Source organism: Anoplopoma fimbria, chromosome 9, assembly GCF_027596085.1.
Source record: "Anoplopoma fimbria isolate UVic2021 breed Golden Eagle Sablefish chromosome 9, Afim_UVic_2022, whole genome shotgun sequence".
Lineage (NCBI taxonomy): Eukaryota > Metazoa > Chordata > Actinopteri > Perciformes > Anoplopomatidae > Anoplopoma > Anoplopoma fimbria.
The window spans coordinates 24879866-24907278 of NC_072457.1; the positions used below are offsets into that span (position 1 = coordinate 24879866).

The 27413-nt window shown below is 39.7% G+C and overlaps 1 protein-coding gene across 1 annotated transcript in view; it reads left to right on the forward strand.

The window, feature by feature from the left end:
* Positions 1-27413, forward strand: part of LOC129095804 (zeta-sarcoglycan-like) — a 146695-nt gene that overhangs the window by 87516 nt on the left and 31766 nt on the right. The window contains 2 exon segments of the mRNA XM_054604368.1: positions 8604-8726; positions 11603-11675. Coding sequence (XP_054460343.1) covers positions 8604-8726; positions 11603-11675 — 196 coding nt within the window.

Genomic DNA, 27413 nt, shown 5'->3' on the forward strand with positions numbered 1-27413 from the left:
TTGGGGGAATTTCTTCAAATGTATAACAAACATCCCCCTAGGACTCAAGTATGAACTGGTTAGAGTTTGGTGGTCAAAGGTCAAGGTCACAATGATCTCACAAAACACATTTTTAGCCATAGCCCAAGTATTCATAATGATGTGGTGACATCTTGGACGGACATGGATGTAAACTGCAGTTTCACTGTCGGCGGAGGCAAAGAGCAGCTATGAGACTGAAAACGTTTTGTATTTTTAAGTTAGCAGCAAATGATGTCACATTGCCATTTCAGATGCCCTTCCTCCTCCACAGACAGTAATAATGTTTATAAGCCTATGTTGGTAGATGCCAGTTGGCAGGGAAATGATGAGAAGGAAAAGTCTCACCTTTGACCAAAGTCAAAGCTCTGGTACTAAACATGGCCTATGAGGAGTAAATAAAAGCTGCTGACTGGAAAATGTGAGGTTGCAAGAGATGCACTTTACTGTTCATGTTCATATTTTATTCACATTCAGGGGCAGACAACAAGTAAAACACCATTACAATAAAACATAAAGGTTCATTCATGCATCTAGCAAAAGGAAAAGGTTTCAGAAAAGTGAATGTAATAAAAAGATTTAAGCATTTTGTACATCTCAATTTAAATATTTGCTTCTAGATGCCGTACTTCTTCAAATTGATAAAGCGACACTTTGTTAATTGGTTGTGATGGCCGTTGAATTCCTACTTCCGTTGGTCCCTTGCCCTTGTTTCCTTGCTCAGAATCACAAGGGCTCACATGCTAATGTGGAACTAAATGCACACAATGATTTGCTTGGTGGGAATTAAACGTTATTTTTTCAAAAAAGAGGACTGATAGAAACATTTCACTCAACGTTTCATTAAGAATTTCAACACATGCGCCATGTGTTGCGTAATGTGGTTTGGACAATTTCCCCTTAGGAACATTTTCCCTTGCAGAACACACAAAAGAGCCCAGTGGGCTTTTGAATATTCATTGAATTTGACATTCTAAACAGGAGAGGAACTGACAAGCATATCAGCCCGACTCACTCGGCAGAATGCTCATCTTAATCCACTGATAAGCCTCGTCATGTTTGAATAACTAATCAGGAAGTTTAGCGAGTGAAATCCAGTCAAAGCTAACATTTTTCACCTGACATAGAAAGTCATTTTTTGTTGGTTTGTACAGTTTAACTGTAAAATAAAGCAAAAGGACAGAAATGAGTTTACTTCACAAATGAACATTGATAATTCATGTTGTTTTTTGCACATTGCAATCACTATTTAATCTGTAAAATGATACCCAAGAAGTACACAGCCTTGTCTCTTGTTTTCTGTCCATTCCTAAAATAAAAGCTGTCGGAGTTCTTTTGCTTGCTTTGGTTCATTGCTTTTGACTGCATGATTATTTATAAACACACAGATATGCACATTCGCATTAGATATTTTTGCATAGATGAATAAGAAACTGTCCTTGTGGTCACATCACTAAATGGGAGAGTCAATTTGGCAAGTGTGTTTGTGTGTGTTTGCACGGGTTGATTATCATTGGAGCATAGCCAAAGAGAGGCTTGATGCCAATATAGTCTGAGGGAGAGTTTGCTCGTCGAGTTTAGTTGACAGGAATTAAAAAAACACAGCTAGCAAACTTTCTTTTCAAGGAAACAATCCTGCCTGAAGTCTGATTCAGTGGATTTTGGTGTTATATAACCTTTTGGTTTGTGCATGTGCAAGTCAGAGAGAGGGAAGTTCCTAAGAACTGTTATATATAAAGCTGTTATTGTGCGAGTTTGGCACTTTCACCAATTTTCTAATATTTTCAGTTTTCCCTTAGGTAAGAACACAATTTTTAAGTCCAGACCTGTCATAGGAGTGATGTGCATTAGTCTGCTTTTATCCAAACCCCCTTTCTTTAACTAATGGATTATATATTTCAAAACTTTGAACCAATTTTGAGATTGAAAACCCTTTATTAATTGCACTTGACACTTGACTCTGCAATTGGAATTTGAGGGTAAGATCATTCTAAATGTATTCATATAGCCTAATGCCATCGCCATTTATTTTAATTGGCTAATGATGTTATTGTATAACACAACAATATCAACATGAACATTTTAAACTGCAAAACGACTTCAATCATGACTCCTCCCATTGAAGCCATCGATCGTCTGGCTGTGGCGAGACGTTTTTCCTATGAACTATTTCTGCTTTATTCCAGTGTCAGTACGACCCTCAGGTGACACTGCATTCACAGCACTCGTTATTTTACCCAACTCCTTTGCTTTAGCAGGTCCCTTAATGCAGCTGCTGACGCTGTTAAAAATGATAGATTTCCTTTAAGTATCTCAGAAGCAGGATTTCCATATAGGACATATGGTGCAGGACGCTTAGCCTTATATGGTATTATTTGGGTGTTAATTATGCCAATTTACAACTCTAATGAATGCATGCTAATTTACTCACAGGTGGCATTCATCATGTTTACACTGGTCGTTTGCATAGTTATTTGAAATTAAGAGTATTTGTTGAAACTGACGTGGCCCTCACCTACAAGTATGCCAAAAACAGAAATTTGAGTAAAGTATGAGAAAATGTTCTTGCATGAAGTCAAATGTGCATATCCAAAGACAAAGTCTGTAAAGCTATAGATTGACAGTTCATAAGTTGCATGAATGTATTAATTTTGAATAACGGTTTGTATGACAAAACAAGTTTTTCACTAGAAAAACATGTTGAGAAAACCCTATATTTTTTAATCTGTAAAACTAAATTTGAGCCCTAGTTTGAAGAATTTCAGCTAAAAACTCTGCAAACACCATTTCTGAAACTTGACACCTTGTAGGTAAAGGCTATGTGGCTGTTTAATATAAAGAGATTAATCTGAATGTGAAAATATAGGCTCACATTGACTATATTAACCATATGTGACAGTTATGCCTATGATTACCCCGCGAGGCAGAGCAGTGCCCATTTAGTCACTACAATGTATTATCTCTTTTATCGTACAGTATAAGACTCAGTGTGTCACAGGCACACATTTTTACACAACTGTCAGGCCAGTTGTAGAAAGTAGATTTCGCTGATGCTGGAGAGACCTGAAGTCCCCCTAACCTTTTTGTCTAGACTATGTAGCTGTTGAATGGGCCCTGCCTGGAGATCCCAGGCTGTGCTCCAATTCATAAAAGATGAAAAGTAATTTAGCCAATGGCCAGATCCAGCCAAGCATTAAAAGCAGCCAGAATCAGCCAAAACTCTTCAAAACAGTCATAAAATCTGCATCTCACAGTGGAAGGACACTAATGTTTGATTTATATAACCTCATATTTCACTTAAAAGCCTTAATGCTACATTTAGCATATTGCCGGAATTTTGACCTAAGGAAAACTAAAGAGTGATTTAAATGAGGCAAAATATGGTCGAATCTCTCCACATAGACAAAGGACTGAAACTGTATAATTTAAGAATGTTTCTCGACTGGAGAATGAATTAGCATTCACATATGCAAATATGCATGGCCAGGGATGTACGCAAAGACTGTTCAAGGCCTGACACGAGTGTAGAGAACAAATATTTACATGAACGTCACATTCTGTTTCACCCACTCGTGTGATCTCTCATCTCCAAGAATGTGAGAGGGGGATGCCGAGGGAAAGAAAGGTGAGCCTGTTGGGGAGGCACCATCACAAAGCACATTGAAGCTGATTTGAATTAAAATTAATCTCGACCTGTTTGGGAAAATCAACCATGCAAACACTGTTTACTTTGCTTAGCCACACTCCTATTTGTACCTAACCCCCAAACCCTTTTACAGTGTCATATTGAGTCATATCCCATCATTGCTAGAAGCCCTTATTTAAATCCTTGTATCAAAACATCAGGATAGCAAACCCATATAACTTTATTATGGCCTCAATGCTTCAATGTTCAGCAGTAAAGAAAATATATATTTAAAGAAGTTAGCACCATTTTAATGTCCTATTTTCATTAATTACATAATACAAATTGGAGAATCCCATTGAAGTAGGTGAAAAGTTTAATACATTATTTCTTTTCTTTTTCAATATTCAGAAGTTGAGATGCAAGACCAAGAAAATGATCCATTTAACAGAGGTAGTTAATTAAAAATGTGTGATGAAAGGGACTTATAAATACAGAAGTGACCGACAGGAGCAGGGTAGTTTAGGGAATCATGCTTTTGGTGGATAACAGTTGTAGATGTGAATCAGAAGCACTTTATACAGCCTCAACATCCAAACTGACTTTGATGTGCCCTTGAACATGTAATAGAAACCTCTACGAGGCTGTAATAGCCAATTCCTAGCTGTCGTCTGTGTAGACCTCCTTATTTCTTTAAACCATCCAAACAATTAGCTTTTAACACATCCAGCAGATACAATGCAACGTTAGCATTCTTTTAAGAGCCAAGTCTCTGGCCCCCAGATAAATGTTATTCCAATATTCACCCTTATATAAGCGCTGTTTTGGTTTCCACCAATTCCTGGCTTTTTGCTGCTAAATGCTACAGTTTGTTCAGCAGCTACAGTCGTTGTTGTAACTTTGTTGTCTGCTGTTTGGTGCTTGGAAGGTAGCTGACATGGGGTTTATCAGAGCTTTTCGGCTAAAAACAGCTGCCTTTGTCTCTGGTATAGACCACTGAAACAACAAAACTGTTAGTTTTCTTCTGCCTTAAGAAATTGCACATTGCACTTAACAAACTAATTTATTAAGTAAATGAATGACTAGGTGAAAGAGTTTATTGAATAATTGATGGATGGTGCCCTCTAGTTCTTTATGAATGTGAAGTAAGGTCTGAACTTAATAATCACAACTGTCACATGAAAATGTATGGGCCGGCTGACACTTTTATTTTAATACATATTTAACTTTATTTTAAAACTGCTCAAAGAAGAACAAGACAGCTGATTCCATGCTGTGATAAAGTTTAAAGTGATAAGACATGAGTTTACTGATGACGAAGCAAAGAATTTCACTACACTGGGAATATTGCAGAAACTGCTTTTAATGACTTCAACGTCAACAAATGTGTGTTCTGTATAAATAAGCAGGGATCTGCATGGAGCTGTAGTTGCCAACAGGGGTTTTGTGAGAACCATGACAACCAGAAATTAACATGACAGCAGGCATGTATGAAGAGGCACAATTGAGCAGAGCATGCATTCATTATCCCAAATTAAATGCAGTGTTTGTGTTTGGAAGTGGCAATAAACCGAACGCAGAGCTAAATGATCATGGTTAAAACATTAAAATGCCTGTGATATCTGCAGGGCACCCTGATGGCTCAGCGGACTGAAGCTCATTTCACAAGCTTGAGCTGATAAAAAGTTCCGATCTGACTCAGGACTTCAGTTCCACTTACTGTAGCTTAATACTTCTTCTTTCTTTTCCTTCAGCAGTGAGATATTCTTAAAGCTTTATCATTACTGAACAATCCTGCTGAGGGAGGCACTTGTGACAACAGAGGCGATCCTGTCAGGAAGTGATTATTTAAATCAGTGCATCAATTAACACGTCTAACGAGGAGTCCTGTTGTTATTGGTGACAGCAGAATTACTTTGGTATTATCAGTGGGAGAGACATTTGCAAGGGCAAATTAATTGACCCAAAAGCACTTAATTCACACAGAATTAACATTAGCTACCTGCAGATCGCTAACAAGATGAAACCAAAAAGATCAGATAGCTATTGTTCGACAAACCACTTCTCATCTTGCTGACAACTAAATTTGTAAAATGTGTACAATAGAATTATGTCATTTCAAAGTGTCTAATTTTCATACGGTGTGCTGGAGAGAGCCTTGATATTCTTTCTTTTTCATGCTTTTACACTGTTTGTCGGTGTTAACAGACATTCAGAACAAACAATTGAGAAGCGACTATGAATATAATAAGCCTTTATTCCATTACGCAGTTTAGAGGAATACTGACTGACACATCAATTTAGAACAAAGCTCCAAAGAAGTTCTACTGCATTAAAAATAAACATAAAGGGAACACATCTATCGATAAATTTTCCATCGCTACACCACATCACTCTTCATTTGCATGAAGTAAAACTGCTCAGCGGAGATGTTTCCGCCATAAAACAAATGACTTCTGGCCACTTTGTCTCATCGTGTTGCTGCTGGTGTGAGTGCACACACATATAGAGCACTAAATTGCTTTCTGTTCATACCCATAAACATTTTTTTTCTTTCCCAGGTTCATTTAAATTTTGCGCTGAAGCCATAGGCACAATTCTTATGTAATTGCACATTACAGCCCCAAGATTGAGTCTTAATACAGCAGTTGTCTCTATCTGTCATTACATTATGAACAGTCACATAATGTCTTGTATTACCTCTTTGTCTGATGCTACTCTTCTTGTGCAGTAAAACATATACAACAACTTTACCTTTATTTCAGGCTATGTTTTTCCAGTTGTCGCTATCATCAAAGCTACCGTCTCCTGATGTTTCAGAATCTTGTATAGACCTCTACAAAGGCGACAAGCAGAAAAACAAATCAGTGAACAAAAAACATCTTTGGCAATATGCTGACCTCCACCACTGTTGGAAATCTGCACTGCAAGCTGCTGAGCTGGATAGCCAAATAAAACAAGCTAGATGTCCAGCACCGCACATCTCCAAATTAAACCAGCTTCACTTTTTCTTTATAGCTTCTTCTTAAAGCTAAACCCTCTTTGTTTATTGTCAACTACCCCCCCTCCTTATACATTTGTAACGCAAAATACAAACCTTGCTTTTGGGTGATCCTTACACAACACAAATCTCAATTGCTTTTTCACACAGTGGCTGAAAGAGTGAGAGGCTTAAGGGAGGGAGACAGGATAAAGACAGTGCGAGAGCGACAGAGATGAGAAAAAGAGCTTAATCCCAGATTGATGTGTGCTAATAAAGTTTGATTATTACTGACAAGGCACTTTGGGTTTATAATTGACACTTGTAATAGCCGGGGAGACCAGACAGTGAAGAAAGGGGAAAATGGAGAGAGATACTTCTCTTTGGGCTCAGGAGGGTTGGCATGGTAGCAAGAAAGAGTCCAAATCACAAAGTGAGAAAACTGCTTTCAAGACCACTGTTGGTAATTTGGCAACTTTGTTGATAGATTTATACATTTTTTAAATCTCACTGCCAAAGTTTTTTTGAAAAGCCACCGACAACTCATCTACAGTGTTTTGTCTGTTGTAGCAATCTGCAAGAAACAATCAGTGGCTTGCTATAAGTTATCCAAAGACAATAGCTACATACCTCGCCTAAAAATGGATACATTTATATGCACTATATTATGGTGATTCAACCTTTTTTTACATAAAAGATTACAAAAACAATTGTCAATTCTCTTTGTCTACTCCACTCTTCTTTAAAACTTTTTTTAAATGTCTTTTTGTTTTGGAACATGCACGTTTTTCATCATTCACTATGTGTAAATACAATGGAAATGTGTTTACTACTCTCAAATTGCTTTTTCTTTTTGACAGAAACTTGGCAACCAAAATATAACCTTCTTTTCTTACAGAATGAGTACTTCCACATGGGGAGAAACTGTGTAATTTGTCCAAAATATTGTCTTCAACAATTATTTAGACACACCCCTCATTTCCTCGAGAAAAATACATGAAGGCAAATTTAACTGTGGTTGAAAGATAGAATTCTGAGGTCTTACAAGGATCTTACAAAGTCCAAACCCAACGTAGCCATGTGTCACTGTTTGACCTTTAATGGTAACACGTCACCACTCTTTACTGTGACAGTGTGTGTACTACGCAACCTGCCCTCACACTGTTTTGCTTCCATGATTAAGAAACAATCTATGGAGTAGAGTAATAATCTGCAATGTTTAATATTATTTAATGTCTGTTCCTAGTAAGACAAGATAAGATAAAATAATTACTTTTACAGCAGCAGAGTGGATAGTGCAAACAAACAAATAAGAGACATAAGTATAAAACAAGATCAATAGTATCAATGGCTGATGTAAAGTTGTTTTACATAACCAAGTAGTGGAAGCTGCTTAACAGGGTCATCAGCCAAGTAACAAAAATAAAACATTTGTATCACCTCTAGAAGTATCTGTCTTTGGTTTTCTATGCTAAGGTTTTTAGATGTCCCCTCTGACATGTAGGCTGCTACCCCATTGCAATTGAAGGAAATAGGAAAATATTATTTTGCAAATTGTCAACAGTTATCATATTGACTTCTTCAGTAAGAAGTAGTTCCAACAAACAGCTTGTTCTGTGGATTATAAGTGGGGTGTCTGTGTCTATGGGGTTCAAGAGACAAAATCATTTGTCTGTATGCTCCTTAGTACTACATGTCACATCAGCAGTGGTCCACATATTTGTACTGATATTGCACTGGTGTCACAGCAGGACCACACTTTGTGATGCGGGGGTTCAGAGTTCAAATCCCTCTGTGGTCGTTCAAGATAAACCTTTGTGCACTGATGGTTCTGTAAGGAGCGTTGGATAGAAACATCTACCAGGTGGCCCATTTTATGTGCCTTAAATACTCCTCTGTTATAAATCTTAACTCGGTGCCTCTCTCTCTCTCTCTCTCTCTCTCTCTCTCTCTCTCTCTCTCTTTCTTCCCCTCTTACAGGTTCAGAAATGGTAGAGGCTCAGTGTCAGAGGTTTGAGGTGAGGAGCGCGGATGGAGAGAGAGTTCTGTTCTCTGCAGATGAAGAGGAAATCAGCATCGGCACTGAGAAACTGAGAGTCACAGGTAGTTTTCTTCATCCTTAAGAGTTTGTGATTGAGTTTTTGACCACTAGTATTGCTGCAAAGCATTGTTTTCTCTATGAGCGGGCCCTAGTTTTGTTAATCTCATACATGTGCATTAGGATGCACATGCTTGCATGTGGCTGATGCAATATGCAGTCCTCCCAGTGTTTTCTCACTCCTTCACTGATCAGCAGGTTGTGGTAACACCCTGAGATGTGCAGCAATGTGCCACCAAAGTCAGGGAAGACTAAGGCGCAAGTAAACATGGATTTTAGCAATTCTGCATTCTAAATACTGGAATGTGTACATTTCTTATCAAGAAGGAAACACATTTGTTAGAGTTTAAGAAGTCGCACTGAGCAACACTGAATGTATACATAGCATTTGTTTGTTTAGCTTTAATATTAGCTATATAAACTCTTTGATGAAGGCAATTTTCGTGCCTCCAAAATATTTTTGCAGCACAGGTGAACTGGTGCGGACTTTCATAAGGGAGAGTGAGACAGGTCTGCTGTCATTCACCAAGAATGCTCTACTGAAGTTAAATTCATTCTGCATCCAGATATCTGACAGATAATCATCATAGCAACATCATCATGACTTGTCGCTGTCTGAATTGTGATTTAAAGGGCAGTATCAATCATGTCAGCGTAAAACAGTGCCTCATGGTAAAGCTTTAATTACATATACAGTGTAGATCACTGCAGAGGTCACAGTTTTGACAAGCTTACGCTCATTTTCAGCATCACGAGGAACTGATTTTTTTATGATTCATGAATAGGCTTATACAGGAGTGAACGAACAGTGGGCTCAGACTAATTTGTATAAAAAGGTTACTTGAGGACAGGCACACGGCTTATAGTACACACACACACACACACACACACACACACACACACACACACACACACACACACACACACACACACACACACACACACACACACACACACACACACACACACACACGCTGTAGGCTGTTAAACAGAGTGCTCCTGATTAGTGCAGCCAAACAAGACTTGGGTCAGCAAGCAGAGCCATTTTTTTGCTGAATTGAGAATAAAAAAAGGTTAGAACAAGTGAGAGATACAGTGGGAATTAAAAGAGGGAGAGAGAAAGGCAGCCAAAAAGAGACAAATACATGAGAGGTCTGAGCAAAGCCAGGTGAGCATAATTGCAGAGGAAAGAAAGAGACAAAGCAATTTAAGTAAAATGAAAGAAGTGAGAAAGAAAAATTGTCTTTTGGTGCACCATAATATATATGTTTTTACTTATTCTCTCTTGTTAAATTTTAGTCCGCAAATCAAGTGGAAGTTTTTCTATATGTGTGCACATCTTTATTTGTTTGCATGTTTGAATACGTCAGTTATTCTCCTATTTCATTTTCCATAAACATACAAAACACACACATACACACACCCACACCAACCTGGGTAGATGTGTCCATTAGAGGCACTATGAAAGAATGTTGCCTTCATCTAATGTTTGACTGATGTCAGAGATAAGAAACTGAACAGTGGGAATAATGCAAATATCAACACAACCATGGCTATTTAAAAATAATATATATTCCTATGGGGCAACAAATCTCCACACCAAATTTCATTTTCAAAATCAACACAAATTTCATTTTCAAAATCAACTTACAATCAGTAGTATAAATATCAACACCTAAAAAATTATTTAAAAGTTGTCTCTGACAAATACTTGTCAGTTACTTTTCGAATTCCAGATGAATCACTCTTCACATCAGCATAAATTAGATCCACCACATAGCTGTTATATGGGGGGGAAAAAAAGTGCTGGTCCTAATGCACCGGCTCTGCTTTAATAATATTATTTTGGAAAAAGAAATCTGTCCCAGAACAGGTTCCACCTGTGACAACTCATACACATTTCATGTACACAGTGCTCAAGAGAGCTTCTCAGACAATTGTAAATATAGAAGTGGAACCAAAAGGAATGCAGTCAGGAGCTGAAACAAACATGGTCTGTGGTTGACAAAGTGAGACACGTTATTGTACAGGGTAGCAATCCAACGTAGCAACACCAAAACCTTCAACTGCCATCTCCATCGTTGAGAGAACGGGGAGCGTCTTTCTTCTCTTGTTACCTTCAGTCTGCAGTTGCACAGACACACATTCATTCACGGTCCAGTAGGCCTCGGAAATAAACCTCAGAAAACTTTAGCTTCAACTAATAATAGGAACAGTTGCCTCCAAGTTTTGGTCCTTTTGATGTACAACTACACCTTTGATCCTGCCAATGAGCAAAGTTCTCTCGTGCAGTTTTACATTTGTAGCAGAGTTTCTAACACGCTTTCTACGGTCTCAGCAGGAGCCAAGACCAGAACTTCCCCCGAAGCATCTGTTCAGGGCTGCAGGCTAAAGCATGGGCGCTTACTGCACACGGGGGGGTTAAACACTGCATTATATCAGGGCCAACCTCTACTACCAACAATTATGTTCATACTTCAACTGCTTTGCATTAGTACAATATGTTTTTTGGGGAGAATCTAATGACACTTAGGAAAATCCTGAACAGAATCAGAATTTTTTTTTAAATTGACTTGTCATTAAAAGTCTCTTTAAATACTTTGTTAAGGTTAGGGAAAGATTATGCCTTTGATTCATTATTTCTAAAAAATCAAGTCAACACTGATTTCCAGTGAGGGATAGAACGTAACCAGTGAATGTTTATATTGCTGCTGAAATACAGATATATTCGAACATAATTTGTATGACACACAGAAGCAATGTGACATGCATTTCAAGTGCTCCAACCATACATGTATGATACAATAATGTGCTGACTTTCACACAAAAGATGGATATGTTTTCCTTTCCTTCCTTTCATCCGCTCTTACTCTTTCTACAGGGAATGAGGGCGTGGTGTTTAGCCATTCTGTAGAGACATCACATGTAAGGGCAGAACCTTTTCAAGACCTAAAGTAAGTACTCTAAATTATTTTATGAGTATGAATGCATGTGTGTGTGTGTGTGTGTGTGTGTGTGTGTGTGTGTGTGTGTGTGTGTGTGTGTGTGTGTGTGTGTGTGTTGGGGTGTGTATGCAGTCTGGCACATTGGCTCACTTTACAAGTTCCCCTTGTTGTTAATATTTTAGTTGTGGTAGAATATTTATGAAGTGTATGTTCTTATGAATAATTTCTTAGATAGTAACACCACAAATAACAAATTTAGGGGAAGAAAAAAAAAATATGAAGTGGAGTAAAAATGTGAGCTGCTAGCCATTCCTGTGGTACAGTGTGCTAAAGATTTATAATCAGCTCACTGCAGAGAGAGGTATGCTGCTGATCGGCAGTCTGACAGGCCTGACAGAGGGAACAGGAGTCCTCTGGGCTTCATTGTATAAAGGGTCAGGCTGCAACCAAGTGGAGCCTTCCACAAAAACATGTACTCGAACACATGTAGTGCACGGTGAATGCTCGGTTTCTCCTACTTACAAGAGGGGTTTATTGCCTTTTGAGCTTGTGCTTGAATTCTACAAGACACAGTTTGCATCAAATGAAGTTGTTTCAAACTGATGTGAGCTAACGAGGGCAAGTCTTGTCAAAATGACAACTGTTGGAACGTTTTTGTTTGTCTTTTATTTACACAAATTGGGTAGAAAAATAGAAGGTATGAAAAAGGAGTATTTTGACCACAGGCAGCTCTTCAAAAAACACAACGCTCAGCTCAGTCTGCTTTAAAGTTGCTTACAATACTAACAGCTCAGACTGTTGGTTTCCCTGTAAGTGCAATAGGACGGATCACATCAGCTGAATGTATGTTTGTTCTCCACATCCTCTCTCCTGAAGCGTGTTCTGGCTGTCTGTCATGCACAAGTGAGGTTCCTTCATTACTAATGTCTCAGCTTCACTCAGGCATCGTCTGACAGGGTGTAGCTGAAAGGGCTTTTGGCCAGAGAGGAAAACACAAACGGGGAGGGAGGAAAGGAGGAAGGGAGGCGGAGAGGGGAACCTGACGAAGTGATGGAAGAAACGGAGATGCATGGGATGCTGTGTACAAGGGTAAAAGTGAAGAGGGGAGGAAGAGATATAATTGACTGGATAGAGGGAGAGGAAGCAGGGCTGGAGTAGGGGTGATGAAGAGGACAATCAAAAGATAGAAGACAAAAAAAAGAAGACAGAGGGGCAGAAGAGGGTGACGGAGGGAGAGAGAGTTCAGGAGGAGCGGAAGGAAGTTAGTGTATCGAAGAAGAGATTCAATCGAACTGGCTCCCGCAGGGGGATTGAGTTGTAGCAGCAGCATATAATGGGATACAGAAAAATAAGAAAGCATTCGGGGTGTGCAAAATAGCCACAGTTCCTACTTTTGTGGGGAAAAATTGGGGAAATTTAAGATATTGAACCAAAGTAAAAGAGCATCTGTCAACTTAAAAAAGTTGGTGTGTTTTTCAATGGCTGGCTTTTAAAAAAAACAGGTTTGGGTAGGCTGATGACACCACATGACATTATGAATCTTCAAATGTTAGAAATGAAAAGACAGTGCTGTTTGCCTGATACCCCTATAATCATTTCATATCTTTATTCAACCATGCATGTAATCAGCCTGCATCGGGCTTGGAAGCTGCACCATTAATGGCTTATCCTTCTCTAAAAACATTTACAGGCACCTTAATAGCGTCTGACGTTGAATATTTTAAGTAAATTACCTGCTCAAGTTGTTACTTCATTTTAGCAAATGGTTATTAGTTAGTACTGCCTGAACGAAGGCTACCTCCATCCATTTGTGCCACTCTTTTAGTTTGCATGTATTCCCATTACCTTTCTTCTCATTGCTCACGTGTTGTATGTAGCATGGCTCAGTGAAGAGTCCAACAAGGGTATATGGGAAGTAAGATTAAGGGGTGTCTCGTTAGCTCAGTGATCCTAAACTTGTAATTGCCGAATCCTGGGTTTGAATGCAGCGTGGGACATTTGTCAGATGTTCTTTTTTCTTTTCCCCTCAAAGAAAAGAAAATAGCGCAAAATAGATTCAGAGAGACAGAGAGAAATTGATATTATTGTGAACAGAGGTATAAAATGGATTGACAGAGAGAGAGAGACAAAAGAATGGATTGAAAGCCAAGCAAAATAGGTAGTAGAGGAAATAGGACCCCATACATGCTGAGGGATCAAAGGAGAGGAGAGGGAGGAGGCGTCTCGAGTGAGATTAGTTGAAGGAAACCGAGAAGTGATAGAGGGAGGTGTGGAGTTAGGTGGGGATGGAAAGATACAGGGAGGAGGAGGAGTGAGAACATTGGGTCAGTGGACGGGTCAGTGCAGATAAGCAAGGCGAGGAAACCCGTGGTGAAGGTGGGGAGAGAAAAAAGGGAAGCACTCCGGTGACTGTTGGTACAAACACACGGCATCAGCTGTTTTTACATATGTGGTTTAAGACAGTTTTATATCATAAAACACTGCTGTGGAGTTACATAAAAGAAATTATTGCTGATAAAAAAAGAACGTGTCAGTTTTTGCAGGAAAAATTATGGTAAATATTACATTAACCATGCACGCACACAAAACACATCCACATAAACATGCAAACATAACATAAATACACCTATCGACACACCTATTACGCATTAAGTACAACACACCCATTAAAGTGCACACACATGCAAGGAAGTTATGGATTAAAAACCAGCATTTAAACACAAATGTATTGCATTCATGACTTGAGACCACTTATCACCCTACACATGGCTTTGTCAGTGCAACCATATGAATACATATAGAACAGAAAGTGAAGCCTACACACACACACACACACACACTCACACACATTGCACTGACCTCTCCGCTGCATCACCTGCTGCAGGGTTAATGAAAGCTATAGAAAAATAACACAGATAAAAAAGCGATTACATGCTTCAGATACTTCCCCCTGTCTGTCGTCAGTCATTAGCTGTTAAATGGAAGGGAAAGAAACAACGGACTGAATCACAGTCATTACCATGAGGAATATTATTTTCTGTTTTAATTCGAGGTTTTATTAGATATTCCACACGTCTGGTAGAGATTCTATCATAACGAAAACTAAAGTACAGGTTATCTTCTCTTTTCTTAATTCACAGGCACTTTATTCACCCAAGTTTTTAATCCCTTTTTGGCTGGAACGTTCTATCTTTCTATCTATCTATCTCCTTTTTTTTTTGCCCGTGGTATCTTTGTCCTCATCTCCACGCTTCCTAACTCTCTCTTGTTGACTAACTCTCTTATTCACACAAGAAATTTCGTCTTTGTCGTTCTCATTCTGTCTCGATCTTCTCACATGTGCATTCCTTCTTCCTGCCTCTATATCCCCCTCTCTTTTTCTGTCTCATTATGAAAAAGCAGAGCGTTATGCAGTGAAGGTAAATGGGACATGTAATGAGCGGATTGAAGTCCATTTAAAACTAATGATCTATCTTACAATTTAACAGTGAGCGAGGGAGGGAGGAAAAGAGGGAAACACAGAAATATAGATGGTACGCATTTTACACGATGAAATACAGGTCAAGAAATTCTGATTGGATCAGACACTTTATATTAAGTTATATCTGGGCAAACACAAAACAAGCAAGTTGAATGCAGGAAACAAGCACTTGACAAGTTGAAGAATCAAACACTTCTTCACAATCTTGTAAAAACCTACCACAAACCGCAACAAGGACAAACATTGAAATATTTGTATTTGCATTTTCCTCTCAGTCAAAGTACAAGTAGCTATAGGCAGACGACTCCAAGTCACTGAATGGGCCACACACAGTGACCAGAGAGGGATTCAGTGAAGATTTCTATCATTGTTGTTTAAAAAGCTCCAGGAGTCTTTCAGAAGCTAAAGAGACATGAATGCAGAACACGGAGTATAGAACTGGGTTACGCTAGCAGCACAGAAACGACATGTTCAGCATACTGCTTTCCAGAGAACACTCCAGGAACGCTATGTCATTTTGCTTTCAAAGCCTCCGTTGTGATCGCCACTGAACGCCGTGTTCACACGCTTCAGCTTTTTTTCAAACTGCTTTTCCACTTTAAAGTGTACGAGGGAGTGGCCGGGGGGCAGACAGAAAGCAGTCGCTTTGGAAAAAAGTGTTGTGCCTGGCGTCTTTTTAAGCAGTGCACCTCGACATCTTAGAGAATCTTTCATGACAGTTCACTGACTAAATAAAATGGAAAAAGGAGAGGGGATTGACAAAATGTAGGCAGCCAACAACAACAACAACAACAAACAGACTGAAGATGGAGGGAGCTGCTGTAGAAAAGTTGGTAGCGGATGTTTCTCTGACTGGAGCAGCTTTTGAAGTTGGTACAGTTTGCTGTTAGAAGCAGCGATTCCAGCGATTATCAGTAAAACATGCAGCTGAGGAAGCCCTGGAACTACAAAAGTCACAACCATGTGAGTGCAATGGTGAAGTAAACAAGAAAAGTTAACAATACTAACTCGACATATGAAAAGCTAAGTTGGTGACAGATTGTCCCAGAGGATGACTTTAAATCTGCAATCTGTAAGGTTGGGGTGAGTATAAATGTGCAAATAAAACAAGGCATCAAGTCAATTATATCTTTACATTAATTAATCAATTATTACATTTCAAGAAAAGTTACGGATGGAAACATCATGACTATTTTCCTGTACTAAATGTTGCTTTTGCTTCACCATTGGTTCAGAATGAAATATTAGCCACCATTTATAATTTGTTATAAGCACAGTAGTTACAGAAAATGAACTTCTTACATCACTATACATCCTAATATATCACAGGGTTAATGATAATGCACCTAACCCAAGTGTATAATGCAATACGAGTGACATCTCGCATCAGTATACCGGTGAGGGAGAAAATACAAACCAAGATGTTTAGTGTTGAAGGCTTTTCAGACGCAAAGAAACTACAAACTGCAGTAGTGTCTCCTCATTTGAGGCAGGAATGAATAACGTTCACTACTCCAACACAGTTGTTGTTTAAAATGAATGAGGAGCCTGTGTTTTTCCCAGCAGTGCTTGTTCTGAACATGGCCTTAATCAATAGGCTCAGCCCTGAGTGATTCCACTCAAGACCAAAACTAGCTTTTAACAACCTGTACATTTTGACCAAATCAAGGACTGATTGAGCCATAAACAGACCTTAAAACAAGTTACCTGTTATCTTTGAGGTACCGTATAACCTTTGATTGTTGAGTGTTTTAATGATTGTGTGTTGTGTGTGTATCAACCGTGATTTGAGGCTCCAACTTCCGGCTTTCTTCAATACTTTCAGACTTTCACAGTTCTTGTTTCGGACTGATTTCTTTTCTCTCTCCCTCTGCTGATACATTTGCTTTTTAACCACCTTTACTTTTCTCTGACACAACTCATCCTTTACTGACAACATTTAAACAATAAACCACAAGCATTTTTTTCTTTTCGATACACCACATATATTTTGTTTCAACTTCTTCCTACCTCTCTCTTTTCATTCATATTTTATGTTTTGCCGACAACATTTCACTTGGATGTGACAATTTCTAGAAAGATGAAAACGTCAAACTTTTGTTTTTTTTGCTGTTGTTCTGATCATTTTTGTTTGTACGGAAGTTCTTTTCTGTCCCGAAATTTTGAGAAGAGAGAGAGAGAGAGAGGAATGGCACACTGTAATACACTAGAGATGTCAAAAGAAAAGGAAGATATTTTTGGCAAAATGAGTGACATGAGTCCTGAAATCACTCAATAAACACTGACAGAGAGCTGCTAAAGGTGTAGACAGAGATTGAGGTAAAGAGGGAAGAACTTCAATAAGCCCATAAAAAAACTAATCACAGCTAAACGGACTGACGAGTGGCCGGAAAACTAGATTGGCAGTCGGGCTGACAGACAGCCTTGATGCAGCTATAATCTGCATCCTTTTAATTTGAATTCTATTTTAGTTCTAGTTGCTAATCCTCGAAGGTTCTGTTTTTTTTGTGCCTCACTTTGTTGTTAAGCTCTGGTGTTTTGTTACTGTGTTCCCCAGTGGTCACTTGTCCATCAAGCCATACATGCAGCGTTGACATATCTCTCTTTAGATTGTTTGCTGGTGCAGTTTTAGGATGGTGGGAATGTCTTGGGAAGACCACTGAAGAAAGGACTTTCTTCAGGGGCTAATAAACACTGAACAAAAATATACACTTTTATTTTATATTTTATATTGTGTTTACTTTTTTTTTTGCATGATTATTACGCAGGTGTTAATACACAAGTGTCTTTGAGTTCATAGTACAGCATTTTTTGATGTAACAAATCCTAATCCAGCGGACCACTTTAAACAATAAAACACAGCAAGGAAGAGCACTACTTTGACACGAAAATCAATTAATTGACCCAAATAGTTTGAGGAGTCTCACACAGCAGCATCATCACACTATGCTAGCGGACATTGGGTTACCTTAGGTCTCCAACTTCATCTGATGCTTGGCTCCACAGCAGAGAGATGCAAGCTGCTGTGCAGTCGATATCTCCCCGTTTCTTTCCACTCTTTCATCCTCTTATCCCCCCCCTGGTGCCTACTCCCTTCTATCCAAGTCCTGGGGTCATAAGGAGGCTCCCTGGGGAGAGTTAGCCCTAACGCAGGCAAGGGCATCGGAGAAGGATTTGTGCAGTGTGCTCTGTGACCCCTCCCCCCGTCACTACCTTGCACTATTTCCATGTATCTATCTATCCTTCCATCTGAGAAAAGTTAAAGAGGACTGCAGAGGAACTCTGAGCCCTATCAGACTCAGGGGCATGGGAAAGGATTTTATTTAGAAAGGGCTGAATATTGTAGGGCAAAGGTTTGAAAATGGAGCTCTGGATAATAAGTTCCTCAGGTACAGTGCCAGATACAAAATGTATCTTTCCACAAAAAAAAATACTTACACACACATCCACTCATACCAATTTACACACAAAATGTAATTATTTAAACAAAGGGGAAAGTGTATATATCTCTGCATGATTTACACAAAAGGGAAATCTCAATTTACTACACATTGAATTTGGAGCATCATTTTTTTTTCATTCACTTTAGTTTCATATTATGCCTGAAAAGATGTTTTAAAGAAGTACTTTATTATTGAGGTATATCAGAGTACTTAGTAAGATGCTGAAGAGGATATTACAAAAGTTACGGTAATGTAACCCTAGTTCCATGAGCACAAGCGGAGCCCTCTACTTGACTCTATAGCTAATCCTCTCCTCCAATCACAAGATTGCATTTGCCCAAATTTCAGTGAACCAAATAACAGTAATTTGTTAGTTTGTTTGAGACATTTTTCGAGTTTATTAAAGAACCGCAGCATTCCCATGGCAGCATAAATGATAAGTGCATCTCTCCATTAAGAGAGCGTCAATTCATACTTTTCTTCTCATATATTTTCATATAAGAGCAAAGTTTTGCACACCAATAGGTCGACAGGTGTGTAGGAGAATACCTAGGGTAGACAATATAAAACAAAAAAAGTCCTGCACACTGTCTTCTTCACTTGCATTTAGAGATATTTAGTGACAACGTTTTATTACACAGATCTTCATCAGGTTACTTTTATTTTTTTAAGTAACCTGATGAAGGTCTGTGTAACGAGCATTGCCACTTAATATCGCTAAATGCAAGAGAAGAAGACAGACAGTGTTTTGTTCTATTTTTGTTCTATCTCATATCATTTTTTTCATGACACAACTGTCATTGCATCCTTTCACTGCAATGCAGTGACTGCATCCCAAAATATATGAAACACCCCTTAAGCGCTTCAGTTACCACCAACTCTCTGAAGACGCTAAGTATTTCACTGTAACTGTGTGTGGCTATTTTTTGTTGTGAATTGGACTGCTTCCTAACATTCTCAACTGTTTCATGGATTTCAGGAAAGTCATAAACATAGCAAACCTCTTTTAGTGTAATACATTAATAAATGTGAGAGTTTTTAATTTCTTTGGGGTTTAGGGATCCTCAGTTTATGCACAGAGGATCCCTAAACCCCAGTTTAACCACCACTAGATCAACCCCCGTAACTGGCTGGGGAGAACTGCTTTATCCATCCATTCTTTCCCAAGTGGAAAACCCCCAACACAAAGCAATTTATAAGACTGGGAATGTGTTTGACCCTCCCTCCCCTCAACAACTACTCCCTCAGGGTGCTACTCTTAATGAGAATGTGTTTTTCTTTCACTTTTTCACTCTTTGTTTTTTGTATACACTTGTAGCTTTTATTCTTACCATCTATCCTCCAGACGCTTTGCATTGGGATATCAGAGTGTCACAGATTCAAAGGTGAATTGTGTTCTTGTTCTCTGTCCTTGTGTCTGTCCCTATACAGTATTTTTCCGTCCAATTTAAACCAGATCCCCTGGTGAGGTCAACCCCTGGAAGAAGCTTTGATGGAGAGTCAGTTGGTCTGTCTTTGTCCCTTTCTTCTGCCCTTCTCTTGTCTAATTCAATGGTCAGGGTCCTCAGTGCTGCTGGTGTGTCTTGGGCCGGTAATTGCTCTTAATTTATTCTCCTAGTGTCCCAGGTGTAAAACAGCAGGTGATTGAATAGCTCGAATGATAGCCAGCAGGGCTCAGAGTCGTATACACAGGGAGAGAGATCCATGCTTTAAACTAAATTAAGGGCATCCTGCTCTGCCCTTGTTTCTGTCATTCATCTCTCCATCCTAGCAAGTAGAAGACTGACCTCTATGCGTAGATTAAAGCATTTAGAGTCTAAATGCTTTAATCTACAAAGTTCTGTCTACATTTTAGACAGAACTTTGTTTCATCAACTACCTTCATCTGTATTGCCTTCTTCGTCCTAACCTGCTCTGTATTGAGTGCACAGCTGTAGTTTCCTGATACAAAGTTAGGACCAGAAGTTGTTTTAAATGTTTTGTCTGTAGTAGGTCTGTAAAGGAAAAAAATGCTAATGTGACTTAATGGCCCGGGGTCCTGCGGGTACTTGCAATTATACCCAATTACAGACTGTAACATTTTATGAGTCCTTGCAGTAGGGATTGGGGAAATGATTCACCTCGTGGCCTCCATTTTCCTCTCCTTCCCACCTGCTCATCCAACAGTTCACATGAATCTGAATGAGTTTCCAAACAACTCAAGCTGATGTTGAAGTCAGAAAATTACTTTTATCACTTATTATTCTTGCTTTTTACTCATGATATTTCATAGCATTTCTGCACGGCTATATACTATTGGATACAGGCAAGAAGCGTAAAAAATATGTATTCTAAGCACATGGCATGCTCATTATCTAGAATATTTGAGTGGCCCAAAGTCAGAGGTTTAACAAATAATCCACAGTGCCTTGAACCTTCACATTAGAGAAGTACACTTCACATTAACGTTTTCAATGAGGTTATAATCCTCCGATGCCTGAAAGTATCAACAATGTGATCAATTAGGCCCACTTCTCATGCCAATTTTTGAAGTCATCCCAAAGCTCAGTTGATTTAACCAGGTTTTTTCTGTGAAGCAGCCAGATGGATGGGGTACGGTGTGGGAAGGCGAAGTACACCACCTAATTAGCGTCTAAAAACCAAGAGAGTAAACCCGCCCCTAGCTGTTTCTTGATTAAAAAGTTGGGGTTTGTGTCAAAGTAATTGGAAATCATTAAAATGTAAAAAGAGCCACATTCTCTTTGAACTGTGCCTTTGGGAAAAGCTTCTCTACCCACCAGAGTTCCCATTAAACAATGGCAGTTCTCTTGCATTATGTTTTTTGTACAATGTCTGTTTTTTGATGCTTAGGGTCAACTTAATACAGGATCGATTGCAAGTTTGGCAGAAGAAAAAAAAAAAACTTTAAGTTTTCCTCTTTTGTCTCTCTTCTCTTCATTCCTTTCATGTTTTCAACAGTGATCAATGCAAAGGCAGTGCTGTCTTTGAAATTCAGAGGGTACTATTTGTCTCCTATGATGCTTTTCCTTACAAAATAGCTACATTTAATATCTACTCAATATATTTACAACTTTTCTATCAACCATTGGATTCATCAACAGTCAGGTAAACCAAAACCTCCATCCAAGCTCCTTTAAAAAGCACATTAACCTTCCTACAATTTGCTGTCCTGCGATTGGACTTTGGATGCATCGAACATCTCCCTTTTCCTCGGTACAACAAGGACAATCAGCCCTGCCCTGCTCTGTTCTGTCTCTTATTGATTAGACACACAGGGAAATCATTGAGAACAAAGAGAGAGAGGGAAGGCAAGCGAATAACAAGCAAGCCCGGTTATGGGAACGATCCATAATGTATCTGAATTTCTGGGTGTGTTTTTGTGTATTTGTTAGATTGCCATGTTCTACACATTAAAGTTGTACTTTTTCTCAGATGTCGACATTTGGAAATAAGTGTCCTACATTTAAGGGAGAAAGCTGGTTGGGATGTTCTTATCAAGTTCCTTGACCCTTGTTCTGATAATTCTCGGTTACTACTCAGCATCCTCATTTGAAATGTATATTTTCCTATAATACAGCTCTGCCGTACATACGTAATTAGGGTACAAGTTAATGAATCCACTTTAACTAAGGGAGAATATACTTGATAATGTGATGTTCCCACAGCTTGCAGATATTCAAACCTTCTCTATTGGTCAGTGGCGACAACATCCAATACCAACACCCAGCGGCACCCTATAGCGTCTGTCTGAGACGATTGGGTCAAACAAACACAGGACTTTCACACAGGAGACTGCTGTTTTTGTCCCCAGTAAAACCAAATCGACGTTGACTTGTAGACTTATTTTACCTTACTTTTGCTCTTAAACCTAACACCAACAGTGGTAATAATTTTGTAATAACGACAATACTTGCCATAAACATGTGCAGTGCTCACCATTTTACTGTTGATGTATCCTTTCCAATGTAACAAAGTCATTAGCTGTGTCCCAATCCAGCGGCTGCATCCTTCGGAGGGTGCATTTGTAGACCGATTACGTCACAGCGTAAAATGCAACCTACTTTTCCCAGATTCGGAGGATACAACTGATGGATCCTTCACGGCCCAACATATCCCAAGATTCATTGCGTGCCGGTGAAGTTGATTTTTTTTTTTCAATGACATGGCGACTAGTGGACCAGCAACGGGAGAATTCACATTTAAATGTAATTAATGGGTTTTAACTCAAGTGAATATTTACAGATACAACGCTGGGTCCTCCGAAATCTGCAGCCGCTGGATTGGGACACAGCTATTGTGTGATTAGAGCGATTCTTTAATCAGTTCACAGATCTTTGGAATGACGCCTCGGTAAACTGTATACATTGTTGTTCCGCCATTGTTTGTCTAGGTTGATTATTGTTTATCTTTATTAGTTATTGTTTATCAACTGTTGTTTATCCTTGAATGCTGTTGTACACATCTTGAGGGGGAATATGTGAAAACAACAACACTTAGTTAATATTCAGCAGTCTCGACATATTGCCACGCATCTGTTCCTTGTGTAAATGTAAGTGTGTTTGTGTGTGTGTGTGTGTGTGTGTGTGTGTGTGTGTGTGTGTGTGTGTGTGTGTGTGTGTGTGTGTGTGTGTGTGTGTGTGTGTGTGTGTGTGTGCTCAGCTGTTGGGTGTTTCTGAGTGTGGGTTGCAAAGATAGACGGCTGTTAATATCAGATTTTGCGACAGAGCCAATTGTTCCACTGCGGGTAAAGACTATTACAAATGGCTGGAGGCTGTTTTGGCGAGACACTGAAATCACAGCAGATAAATAACATTAGAGAACAAAGAACTGAAACACACACACACACGTAGAAACACAGGCATACGCACAGATTTTCAAACATCCCGTATGAACACACACACAGGCTCTAAATCCAACTCTTGACAAAAAGCCAGCTGTATTGTGGCAGACATTTATGAGAAAATCTGACTTCAAGGCAGAAATTCAAGGCCGGAAAGTAAAAAGAGACAAGGAGAATTTGCAGCAAAACGTATCGTGATCATTATCAACTTTCATTTTTTTTAATACTTTGAATTGGCTTTGAATGAAATCTGCCAAACAGCACCCAGATACCTTAGATGAGGATATACAAACTCAAACAAACACAGGACTTCTACTCAGGAGACCCATGGTTTAAACAGATTTTTACCAACAACATTATGTCACCTGACATTCTGTCACATTATGTGATGTTCTGTCACGTGACGCTGTGGCATTGAGTCATATAACGTTACATCTGTAGCTAACGTTGTGCCATTAAAGTGACGCCAGAGGCTTCTGCCCCAGCAACAAAATATGACAATATGAAAAATGAGTAGGGATGAGTTCACGTTGAGTGATGAATAGAGGAACTGTTGATTTCAAGTATGTAAGATCTGGTAGTATCTCAACACTTAGTTTTGTTCGAGGAATAAAGTAGCAACACAAGTTGAATAAAAAAATATATATATTACATTACATTACATTACAGTCATTTGGCAGACGCTTTTATCCAAAGCAACTTACAATAAGTGTATTCAACATAGGTATTCAAGAGAACTACTAGTCTCCAGAAGTCATAAGTGCATCTCCTTTCTTAAATAGCATCTAAGAGCATAAACCAGAGCAAAAGTATAGTGCAGAGGCAAATTACTACGAAAACAATAATTGCAACAACAATATAATAAGTGCATGAACGAATACAATAAGTGCAACAAACTAATACGAATACAATAAGTGCTACGAGGAAGACTCAGGGTAGTGCTTCTTGAAGAGGTGAGTTTTCAGCCTGCGCCTAAAGATGGGCAGCGACTCTGCTGTCCTGACGTCAGTGGGGAGTTCATTCCACCACTGAGGGGCCAGGACAGAAAAAAGCTGTGACCGGGTGGATCGGCCGCAGGGACCTCTGAGCGACGGGGCAACCAATCGCCCCGAGGCAGCAGAGCGAAGTGGTCGGGCGGGGGTGTAGGGCTTGACCAAGGCCTGGAGATAGGAAGGAGCTGTTCCTTTCACTGCCCTGTAGGCTAGCACCAGAGTCTTAAACTGGATGCGAGCTCTTACAGGGAGCCAGTGTAGAGAACGGAGAAGGGAAGTTGTGTGGGAGAACTTGGGGCGATTGAACACCAGACGAGCTGCAGCTTTCTGGACAAGCTCCAGAGGTCTGATGGCCGACGCCGGGGCTCCGGCAAGTAGTGAGTTGCAGTAGTCCAGGCGGGAGATGACCAGAGCCTGGATGAGCACCTGCGCCGTCTCCTCAGTGAGGAAGGGGCGAATCCTCCTGATGTTGTAGAGGAGGAATCTGCAGGAGCGTATATATTGTGACTTTTTGTGAAAAAGCATATTTGAGTTAAGAGCGATGAAGTGATGCACCCTTGGCTGATTTTAAACCATCATTCTCAATCTCAACAACAAAATATTGAATTACCTTATCAAAGGTCATATTTGTGTGTCGATAAGAGTTCAGAGGAGGAGAGTGGGAAGAGCTTGAGAGTGAAACCCTGACTAAATAAATAGCTCTTGTCAAGTATGGCATTGAATGAGGAGAGAGACTGAAAAGAGGTGAGGTTTGAAAAAGAAAACGAAAATTTTGAAGTAGAGCGGGAGTTAAAGAGAGAGAGAAAAATCGGGCATAGTCAGAATCCAGCCAGGAGGTGAGTGATGAGGAGGAGGAATGGGAGACACACTGATAGGATGACGGTAGGTGGGCAGGCAATGAGGCCCAGAAAGAGAGAAAAGCAGAGAGTAGATCTTGCTCTTTTTATATTTCTCTGTTTTAACTTTCTTTCCCCACTCTCAACAACACTCTCTTTCTGCTTCCCCCCTTTTCTCATAATCCATTTTTCTGTTGCGTCATTATTTCTGTTATTTCCTTTCTACTCTGTGTCCACTAGGGGGAGGGTGTGAACTACCCTTTTGTATCTATCTTTGTATCTGCTGTACCTTTTGTTCGCTCTCTTTTCTACCTCCTCTCCCGTGGTCTGACTACTGGAGAGAGGGAAGAATCCTCTCCTGAAGGATTTACTGTACAATGTCGTGGCAATTATGTAATCCCAGTCTGACCAGACAAAAACCTTTTACAGTCACAATGCTTAGATCATGGTACACAGGACAAGCATTAGGTTGAAATGTGCACCCCGATGGGAAGCTGTTCTCTCCCATGTCATCCCCCTCTGGTTGCTTCTTTCAGTTTATATTTTGCACGTCTTTGTTCAAAAGACAAAGGGTTTACTAGTCTTGTGATCAGCTCCAGGTGGGCAACAATGCCTTAGTTCAACCAATCCGGCCAAAACATTCATTCAGACAAAGTTAACATTGTTCAGGAGTCAGCATGATCAAACATAAGGGAAGTGAATATTGTGTATGATCCGTGGAATTTACCTTACAATCCCCCTTTTTGATCCTGTTTAATCACTCAGAGGGCGCTTCAAGATTATAACGGAAATGGCAGTGAGGAAGAAGGACAGTTTATGATCAGCGGGGAAAGAATAGATGTATCCATAAAAATCAGGGTCTGTTGTCAGGTGTTGACCTCACAATCTCCCCAATCAGTATGTTTAGAAAAGAGAATGTTCTCATCGGTTGCTTATTCCAAATCTCTTCTTTCTATCCCTGATTTGGAGCAGCAGTTGGCTCTCGATGAGAGTGAGAGCAGCCTCCCCTAAGTCTGTGGGCAGAACAGGGCACTTGAACCTCCATTGAGTGGTGACACCTTTCTGTAATGTCTGGTTTGAGGTTATGCAGCTGGCCCTCCGTTGGAAGTGCTGCTTTCACCTGTGTGTGTATAGAGCTCAACGTTCTGTTTAAGTGCACAAAGTACATCTATAGTCTGTGTAGATGGTCTGTTTGGATCTGGTAATCCTAGTGTAGGTGTAGTAGGGATAGTCTGATTTGGTCGTGTGAATGCTCTGTCATTGTGTTTCCGCCATGTCAGATGTCAGTTGATGTCAGTCAATGGACATGCATAATAGACAAGAGTGGAGTCACCAGGGATACATTACCACAGATTCACTCTCTCTAGTCATCCCTAAAAATAGCATTAGTTGTCTTTTGGTACACGTTTTTTTTCTGGTGTTTGGCTTTGGCTCTTTGGGAACTTGTACACGCACTCTTCAGGAACTGTGATTGCTTTCCCTTATCCTTTACTGCAATCACTTCCCATTGTCAGAATCACAGGACTCAACTACCTGGTCTTTCCTGATTTTTCTCAAACGTAGCCTGTATTGTTGTACAATCTGGGATAGTACCTCAACAGAACGAACTGGCAGTTCGCCGGTAATTGAGCGCATCTCATCTGGTGTCCGGGCTCCGTTGACATACATCACCTCTGCTCCTTCTGCTTTTGTACTAGGCACCTTAATCATTGGGAGAGCCGTGGTTGTCTGGGTTCTTGTTCTCTCAGGATTCAGCATGTCTTGTTTGGAGGGGGAGGCTTCACTGTGGTGAAATGAAGGTGGAGCAAAGGCAGTGCGTTCCTTTGTGGCCAACTATTCTTGTGCGGGGAGAAGGCACGGAGAAGATCCGGGTCATTTGAGATGTGACCTGCGAGAGCTGAGGACATAGATTAGTTCCCAACCCCAAACTCCCCAAGTGCCCCTGTATTCATTCCACATCATTAATGCTTTCCAGTCTACCTTGCTTTTACCCTTCAATTTCACATATTGTTCCAATTCATTTTGTAGCTTCTGTATTTGACCTTTACTCTTAAACTACCATTCTCAGGCAATCCCAATTTCTTTACCCACAAATGGAAGCTGTTAACAGGAATCATCACCTGTGTATCACACATCATTTTTTGCACATCCTGTT